This window comes from Bubalus bubalis, chromosome 3 (assembly GCF_019923935.1).
Source record: "Bubalus bubalis isolate 160015118507 breed Murrah chromosome 3, NDDB_SH_1, whole genome shotgun sequence".
Lineage (NCBI taxonomy): Eukaryota > Metazoa > Chordata > Mammalia > Artiodactyla > Bovidae > Bubalus > Bubalus bubalis.
In genome coordinates, this window is record NC_059159.1 from 19,299,850 (window position 1) to 19,309,018 (window position 9,169).

Here is a 9,169-nt window from a genome sequence, read left to right on the forward strand (position 1 = left end):
ATGGGGTGTCCAAGACCCCACCCTACCATGATGTTGGGTGGGAGAAGCTGTCCTTGAACTCAGATACTTATGGGGTTCTGGCGGCTGGGGACAGTTTGATGACTTTAATGGCTCTCTGTGGCAAGAGATGGAAATGAGGTGTTATCTTTTGGATTCTCTCTTCCCTAAACTGGGTCCCAATCGCTCTTGGGGGAGAAAGGAGATAGCAGGGCACATGTGCATATTTGTGAGTGTGCTTATATCTCAGTGAGTGAGGCTCTGAGGCTAATACCACGAGCAGCGCTGTGGGTAGGGTCTAAAGTCTGGATCTAGGGGTGGGAAGATGCCTGAGAATGGAGGATGGGGCACGGTTTGGTACCCTTGGGCCCTTGGGGAGGCATCAGACCTCACCTGTTCCGCCCCTACCCTCAGGCCCATGAGCGGCTGGAGGAGACGAAGCTGGAGGCAGTGCGGGACAACAACCTGGAGCTGGTGCAGGAAATCCTGCGGGACCTGGCGCAGCTGGCAGAGCAGAGCAGCACCGCGGCCGAGCTGGCCCGCATCCTCCAGGAGCCCCACTTCCAGGTTTGGTCCTCCTCCAGGTTCCTGGGGTGGGGCCGGCAGGAAGTTAGGACTGGGATGGGTAGGGACCTCAGGGCACTTCCCCATGGTTCCTCTCCTTCCTCCCACCTCTCCAGTCCCTCCTGGAGACTCACGACTCTGTGGCCTCAAAGACCTATGAGACACCACCCCCTAGCCCTGGCCTGGACCCCACATTCAGCAACCAGCCTGTGCCTCCTGACGCCGTACGCATGGTGGGCATCCGCAAGACAGCTGGAGAGCATCTGGTGAGGATGCCCCACCGCGCCAGAGGGGGAATCTTGGGGGGGGGGGAGGGTGTTGAGAGTAAGCAGCGGGATCAAGTCGGGTCAGGGGAGGCCTGAAGACAAGGTCAGCTTTGTCCAGGATCGGGCGCACACATCTCTGTTCTGCCCAGTTTTGGTTCTTTAGTGCTCCTGGAGGTGATGAGTTGGGGAGAGTATGGCAGAGAAAGTGGCCGTAAGGGTGGGGGTGGAAGGAAGGGTAGAATGGAGGGGCTCTTAGGACACGCATTTGAAGATTCTGACCTGGAGCAGTTGGGGCTTCACATACCTACCTGCCCTCCGTCTCCCAGGGCGTGACATTCCGCGTGGAGGGTGGCGAGTTGGTGATCGCGCGCATTCTGCATGGGGGCATGGTGGCCCAACAAGGACTCCTACACGTGGGCGACATCATCAAGGAGGTGAACGGGCAGCCGGTAGGCAGCGACCCTCGTGCACTGCAGGAGCTCCTGCGCAGCGCCAGCGGCAGCGTCATCCTCAAGATCTTGCCCAGCTACCAGGAACCCCATCTGCCCCGCCAGGTGGGCCCCTGCACCAAGCTCTACCCCCAGCACTAGGCCCAGGGGGTGGCTGAGCCTCCCAGCTGCCAGGGTCACCGGCCTCAGGGTAGGAGCGGCTCCTCTCCAATCAGTGTGCTCAGAGCAAGAGTGGGGCGGGACCTGGCAGATCCAGCCACCTGCAGGCCTGGGCACCTTGTGAACACGCTTGCATACTTGCCCTAGTCTTGAGCACTCATGCGCATGTGCAAGGGACATGCGCACATCTAAAGCCTGGGGTACCCAAGTGTACAAGTGAATTCCTGCATCGCCTGCAGCCCACTATGTGCCTATGTGTATGCGAAGGTGCTCAGCGTCGGGTGGTCCCGTGTCCCATACAGCTGCCTCCTGGCTGGTGGATTGTGGAGGTCTCGCTGCTCTGCCCATCTCTTCTACTGCTTGTCTGGCTTTTTGTCAAAGCCCTCTCCTCTGGGGAAGGGGAAGGTGTAGTTGTAGGGGAGACAGAAGGATCCTACATTAGGGTCACGCATACCCCAGGCCTGAGCAGATCCCCTGTGCTTCTGAGTCCTTTTGTTCTGGATGCAAAGGGAGGTACTAGGGAGGTGGCTGTGCAGGCCTTCAGGCATCATGCCTTTAGATGGGCAGTGCCAGGCTCTCATCTTTGTGAAAAGAGGGGGACTGTGTGATACTCCCAGCTCCCACTCTGGGCATAGGGGATGGCAATGGGACAGGGCTCCGACCCCTCTAGCTTTCCCCTGCTTCTGCCCTTAACTCTTCTCGGCAAATCCCTGGCCAGGTATTTGTGAAATGCCATTTTGACTATGACCCAACCCGAGACAGCCTGATCCCCTGCAAGGAGGCAGGCCTGCGCTTCAGTGCTGGGGACCTGCTTCAGATTGTAAACCAGGACGATGCCAACTGGTGGCAGGTGAGTACTGGTCGCCCATGTAGTCTCCCCAGGCATAGCGTGTCAGGGAGGTGAGGGCTCACTTAGGCAGATCTCTGTCCATGGTCATTTTAGGCATGCCATGTGGAAGGGGGCAGTGCAGGGCTCATCCCCAGCCAGCTGCTGGAGGAGAAGCGGAAAGCCTTTGTCAAGCGGGACCTGGAACTGACACCCACCTCAGGTACAGTCTTTCCCCAAGACCCCAAATCTGAGACCTGACGTGGCCCTGCCTGGCCTCACTGGTCCATCTCCTTATGGCCAGGGACCCTGTGTGGCAGCCTTTCAGGAAAGAAAAAGAAGCGAATGATGTATTTGACCACCAAGAATGCAGGTGGGTGTTGGGTGCCCCTTTCCCCCTGTCCTCCTCTAATGCCCCCTTTTCCCCACTAATAACTGGTGCATCTCTTGGTTCTGAGGCTGCCAGTCCTGTCTCTAAGCCCTGCTTGGTTTCTCCCTGCTGCCCTTGGCCCCAGCCCTCTTACCCTCGGCCTCCCTGAGAGCCCAGCCGCACCCCCTCCACCTGATGAGCAGTGCCATCTCCCTGTGTCCAGAGTTTGACCGCCATGAGCTGCTCATTTATGAGGAGGTGGCCCGCATGCCCCCCTTCCGCCGGAAAACCCTGGTGCTGATTGGGGCTCAGGGCGTGGGCCGCCGCAGCCTGAAGAACAAACTCATCATGTGGGATCCAGATCGCTACGGCACCACAGTGCCCTGTGAGTGGGAGCCGGGTCCTGCTGGGTGGGGGCTTTGGGGCGAGGGAGCAGGGGCAGCCCTGGGGGCCAGGGCTGGTCCTCTAAACGGGCATCTGCCCCAGGTGAAATGATACCTTAGGGCGAGAGGTGTAAGGTGTGCGCCCTCTATGGGTGAGCTTGGGAACTGCAGGCTGGGAGGGCGCAGAGAGCTGTCTCAGGACCCATTGGCCAGGTGGGCGATGCTAGCCTTGCCTCTTCCCTCACGTTTCACTTGCTGAAAGCCCATAGTGAAACAGAGCTATGAGCTGCGCTTGGGCTTGTATAAGACAGGGCTTCTTGGTGACAGAGGCAGCTGGGGTATGAAAGCTTCTGGTTCCTAGAGGCAGGAACCTGAGTGCTGACCCCAGGTGTGCTTGGCCTTGCTGTGTGGCTTTGGGTTGCATATTGCCCTCTCTGGGCTTCACCCCTGCCTCTATGAACACTGGGTTAGAGCAGTGATCTCTGCAGGTCCTCTCAATATGGACATCTTGAGTCTGTGGGTGCCAGTGCTGAGGGCGAGGGGCAGGTGTGCAGGAGGGCACAGGGCTTCTTGGCTCTCAGAGAACACGAGCCCTTATGTCTGAGGTGATGCATCCTGCCTGTGCCCATCGGCCCCTCCTTCCCCCTAGACACATCCCGGAGGCCCAAGGACTCAGAACGGGAAGGCCAGGGTTACAGCTTTGTGTCCCGTGCGGAAATGGAGGCCGACATCCGTGCTGGGCGATACCTGGAACATGGTGAATACGAGGGCAACCTGTACGGCACACGTATCGACTCCATCCGGGGCGTGGTGGCTGCTGGCCGGGTGTGTGTGCTGGATGTCAACCCCCAGGTACTGCTGGCCCTCTCCTTCCCAGCCTGCTCAGTACCTCTCTGGGTACTCTGCTTGCCCCCAGTATTTCCCCATATATTTCCACACATCCCAGTATAACCCCTCAATTACTGCTACGGCCACAGCCCACCCAGAACCCCTTTCACAGCCTCCTGCACCCCCACTCTTCTAGCTTCCTCCAGTTCACCCCATCCCAGCCACCAGCCAGCTGTTCCGCCATTCACTCCCAGGTTTCATGTTCTAGAAGCCCAGGTACCTCATTCTCCTCTGTTCCTAGGTACCTGTCCTCACCCCATCACCCCAGATGTACATGGGGATATACCCCCGGTCCTCCTCTTCTGCAGGCAGTGAAGGTGCTGAGAACAGCTGAGTTTGTCCCTTATGTGGTGTTCATCGAGGCCCCTGACTTTGAGACCCTGCGGGCCATGAACCGGGCGGCGCTGGAGAGCGGGGTGTCCACCAAGCAGCTCACGGTGAGGGCCTCTGAGGTATGGTGGGAGGGGCCTAGCAGCTGCCTGGGGGTAGGGGCCAGCCAGAGCTGAGAAAGAGAAGGAGATGGTGTCCGCAAGGGGAGAGGCGCCCACCCAAGGCACCCACCCAGTGAGGCAGGACTAACAATTCTCACTTTATAGGTGTGGACATGGAGGTCTGAGCAAGGAAATGAAGGGACGCAGCTAGTCCGGGGCACGGGAGCTTCTGCCAGGCCCTGCCCAGTCCACTCTGTGGGAACAGAGGGCTGACTCTAGGGAGCCCAGAGGGCTGGAGGGCAGAGGTGGGCTGTTGACAGCTGGGGAAAAGGCTGAAGGGAGGGAGGAAGCTAGAGACTGGAAGGCTGGCTGGAGGGACCAGGTAGCATCAGGGAGGAGGCAGTGCGTGGAGGAGAGGCTTCAAGTCAGGTGTTGCACGACTCCAGGGCACCCCTTAGCTCCCAGGGACCCCTGGGAACAGTCTTCCTCTGCAGGTGCAGGGTTTGCAGAGAGTTGAACCCAGGTGTCCCTCTGCTGGCCACATCTGGTACTGCAGCTCCCAGGCTCAGTTTGGAGCCCTGTGCAGGCCCAGGAACAAGGTCTGGGCTGGGCTCCCCAGGGCTGTGGCACCAAGACCCTGCCCGGCTACAGCCCCTCCCACCCCCCACCCCCCGCCCGACTACAGCCCCTCCCACCCAGCCCCCTGCCCCCGGACACAAGCAGGGCCTACTGGAGCCCCTCAGACAAAGCTGGGCCAGTCCTTGAGCTCCTGCCTGGGGTTATTTAAGTCAGTATTCAAGTTCTCCTCCCACCTCTGCCCCGCCAACTTGGATTGGGTCTGGGACCAGGTTTGTCCTGGGCCACACAAGGGATGTGCCCCTCAGGCTGCCTAGGTAAGGGGGCCTAGTCAGACTGAAGGGAGGACTGGTTTTGGAGTCAGGCAGACCCTATGCAGCCACTGGCTGTCTGTGTAGCCTCTGTGTGTCTGAGTTTTCTCTGTTGTAAATGGGAACAATTAGTCCTACTTGCAGAGCTGTATTGAAGATTACTACAGAGCTGTAGTGAAGTGTTCAGTGTTGCGCTTGTCACTTCCTAAAGGTTATTTCCTTCCTTCCTTCTACCCACGGGTCTGTCCATGGTTACAGGAGAACAGCCATGGGGCATGCAGGGAGGGGCTGCTGCCTCCCAAGCCAGGGGCTCTGAGCCGCCATGGTTGGTACTTTGGGCTCTGGGGAAGGGCCTAGATGATGCAGGCTCTGGGTCCCCTACTTGGGGTGGGGCGGGGTTGGGGGGTGTCTGGGAGACACTGACGGGTGGTAGGCCCCCTTGTGCCGGCAGGAGGCGGACCTGAGGCGGACAGTGGAGGAGAGCAGCCGCATCCAGAGGGGCTACGGGCACTACTTCGACCTCTGCCTGGTCAACAGCAACCTGGAGAGGACCTTCCGTGAGCTCCAGGCCGCCATGGAGAAGCTGCGCACGGAGCCCCAGTGGGTGCCTGTCAGCTGGGTGTACTGAGCCTGTTCACCTGGACCTCGGCTCTCTGAGTCATAACCAAACCCTCAATCCGTCCCCTTCCCACCCGTGACCCCCAGCCCCCATCCTCAGCTCCCGTCCCTGGCGCTATGGCTCTTCCTGGGTCTCGGCCCTTCATCTGGCTTTAGCGCAGAGGCGTGTACTGCCAGGGAGGTGGGTGTTAGTGGGGTACCCCTGTGCCCAGGTGCTGCCCACTCCCTACATCCATTGGCCACCAGATGTCCCTCTCTGGGGGCCAGACCGTGCCCAGGAGGGTGTCAGAGTCACCTCCGTAATGCTCAGTCCAGAGGAGAGAAAAGCTGCTTTGAGACCACGTGGTCGTAGGTACACTGCCTGCCCCCCTCCCGCCAGTCCCCTCTCCAATCACTTTTCCTCCTCTGGACTGGCCCCACGCCCTCCCCATTCCTAGGCTCCTCCTACTTCTCACCCCTGCAGCCTAGGAGCCGGCCTTAGGCTGGCTCCCTGTGACCAGGGTGGGTACATGACTCCCTGGCAACCAGGCAGGCCCAGGTGGGGGTGCCAGCCTGGTGCCATCCCAAAGGTTGGAGGAGCCAAAGCACCAGCTAGTTGCCACAGCCAGGGACCCGTGCAGCTCTCAGCCCCTTCGGAACGGGGCTGGGTCCCTGTCCTTCCCTCATCCACAGCTTTTCACTGCCGAAGTCTCTCCACGGACTTCTCCAAGGTGACCCTGACAGGGCAGCTCTTGCTCCCTGCAGGGCAAGGCTGGCAGGGGCCGTGGACTCAGCCCAGGCTGGGGTGGGTTGGAGGCCAAGCCCTGTGAGGAGAGGAGCCTGCAACTTCTGACGGGAGAACTCCCGGCCCCCCGTGGCCCGTGGCAGGGGTATGTCTGAGCTCCCTGTCTGTAGTTGTTGTCCATTTTGGTGTCTCTGGCCTGGTCCAGGTGGCATGAGGGCTGCCTGAGGGCTGAGGCAGGGTGAGGGCCGGGCCATGAGGTGTGGGCTCGGAGCACATTTGTGCCCCAGCAGGCTCCCTGCATGACTCCAGGGGACGCCATTCACCCTGTAGTCGGCACAGTTTCTGTTTCGCCTTGCAGCGGTGCCTGGTCTGTTTCTGCCACTGATGTGTGTGTGTCAGGCTTCGTTTTGGGAGAAGGAGAAGCAAAAGGTAGTTTTGCTTTGGAGGTTACTCTCTGGGGGCCCCCCTTTTTGGGGCTCACCATCAGCTCCCATTTCTTATGAGACCCTTATCCCAGATTCCAGAGGCTTGGCCCTCCCCGGATATCTTCTTCCAACTCTCCTATTGTCTCCAGATCCTAAATGCCTGCCCTCCAGTCCTTGGGGAGGGCGACTGTGTAAAATAGGAGAATCCCTGTTAAGAAAAGAATGCTGTCCTCGACTTCCCCCGGCATCTCATCCCTCATTCTTCTCTGTGACCTTTCCTGGGGGTGAGCCTGTCCTTGTAGGGGACCTCCCCCACTACCCCTACCCCCAGCCTTTGTGCTCCCCAGTTCTTCCGAGTGTCTAGTCTGTCTTCGCTGCAGTGTCAGCCCAAGCTGGCCCCTGAACCACTGTGTGCCCATTTCTTAGGGAAGGGGAGGGAGAAGAAACAGAATATTTATTACAAAGTTAGAAATATATTTATTATATTAGGGATCTCATTTGCATTTGCCTAGGTATACAGGTGAGATGTGACAGTCAAGCCTGCTCCCATCTCATTTGCATAGCTCTGCATCCACTATGCACCTCTGCTTTCCTCTTTTCCCTTTAGTCAACGTTCTTTTAATTTATCCTTCATTCAGCTCTCCCTTGCTTCCCCCTCACCCTTAGCCCAAGGAGACTGGGAGTGGGAGGAAAATGGGTGTTCTCCTGCTGGCCCGGGGCCATGGCACCCTTTGTCCATCCATCCCCACCTCATCCAGAAGACTTGGGAATAGAGGCAGCCACCCCCTTCCCTTTGGTAATGCTCCAGAGTGCCCTGATTAGAAGACCATCCTCTTGGATGGGAATGGGCGCTGGACATCATGCTGAGGAGTTGGTACCTGGTTCTTCAGGGTGAATCTCCATCTTCACCTCTGGTGATGCTTGAGGGTCATGGCTGGGCCCCTCCTTTGCTGTCTCCATCCCTCTCTGAACAGCTTCCTTCCTCCCCTACCTCAGCCCTGCTCAAGGGACCAGGGCTGGGTTGGAACAGGTGTGTGTGCTCATCCTGCCCCCTCCCACTGTGGACGCTTGTATTGAGGAACCTTGAGATAATGAGGACCCTGTCCACACCCAGTCCCAGCCCAGCTGTCCTTCCCCCATCCCATCCCTCAGCCATCTAATCCCCAAGCTTTCTCTCTGACTGGTTTTCTTTCCTTTGATTAAATGTGAAAGCAAAGGTTCTAGGCTCTGTTTGTCTTTTGTTGGGATCGAGTGGATGGCTTCGGGAAAGGTTTAGAGTGGGGGCAGCACAGCATAGATGATTCTGGAATGGAAGCTGGAGTGACATGTCTTGTGTTCTCTGATGTCCCACTGTTCCACACTCCCCAGCCCCAGAAGATGCTCTTGTTAAAGGCTTGTATCCAGGAGTCTACGAGCATCCATGAGGGCCAGGGAACTCAGGGAACCCATAGCTAATCCACTCAACTTTACCCAGAACTTGCTGTGTGGTCTTAGGCAGGTTCTTCTCCTTCTCTGGACCTCAGGTTCATCCTCTGTAAGGTGTCATGGCTTCTCCCGGGGTAATGCTAGGATTGGTTCTAGGTGCTCAGCAGCATGGGCCATAGAGAGTGGTTGAAATATCACCCCAATGTCTCCATGGGTGTGTGGTTGAGGGGTCAGCTTCCTTCCCACCTGAGTTCCTCAGGGGATCCCAGGATGCTCACTGAACATTCTCAAGAAGGGCTTTGGCTGTTCCCTTCTATGACAACCAAATGTTGAACTGGCTCCCTTCCTTTGATTTCTCCAAAGCATCCACTCACACAGGGACTAGTGTGGGGACAGCTTGACTGGTGATTTGGAGGCAGCCATGGGGCCTCATTTCACCCACCTAACAGCTCTGACAAGAATTGAGAACCGAATAGTAAACACTCCAATTCCAAAATGTCCCTTGACCATTCCCAGCTCAGGGAATGTTTTCTTAGCCAACTTTTCCTCCTTGGGTCCTCCCTTCATGTCACTGGTCCCTCTCCTGCTTCTTTCTCTCATTGTGGACAAACTTCTTCCCATCTCCTGGGGGCACCCCTGGAAACTGAGTCTTTCTTTACTATACCAGCAACTCTGCACTTGTATTTCTGTCCACCTCAGTGGTTCTCAACACTGGCTACCCATTAAAATTGCCTGGAGAATTAAATAAAACAAACAA

At 57.9% G+C, this 9,169-nt stretch overlaps 1 protein-coding gene across 4 annotated transcripts in view; it reads left to right on the plus strand.

Annotated features, from left to right (window-relative positions):
* The window catches only part of MPP2 (MAGUK p55 scaffold protein 2), a 32,261-nt gene extending 24,058 nt beyond the window's left edge, over positions 1-8,203 (plus strand). For all 4 annotated transcript variants that reach the window (XM_025280040.3, XM_044938903.2, XM_025280039.3 and 1 more), the window contains 10 exons: positions 412-564; positions 678-827; positions 1,154-1,381; positions 2,154-2,285; positions 2,379-2,484; positions 2,566-2,634; positions 2,855-3,016; positions 3,664-3,866; positions 4,211-4,339; positions 5,672-8,203. In XM_025280040.3, the coding sequence (XP_025135825.1) occupies positions 412-564; positions 678-827; positions 1,154-1,381; positions 2,154-2,285; positions 2,379-2,484; positions 2,566-2,634; positions 2,855-3,016; positions 3,664-3,866; positions 4,211-4,339; positions 5,672-5,848 (1,509 nt within the window). In that variant the 3' untranslated portion in view covers positions 5,849-8,203. The remainder of the gene's footprint in view (positions 1-411; positions 565-677; positions 828-1,153; positions 1,382-2,153; positions 2,286-2,378; positions 2,485-2,565; positions 2,635-2,854; positions 3,017-3,663; positions 3,867-4,210; positions 4,340-5,671) is intronic.
* The last annotated feature ends 966 nt before the right edge of the window (positions 8,204-9,169 follow it).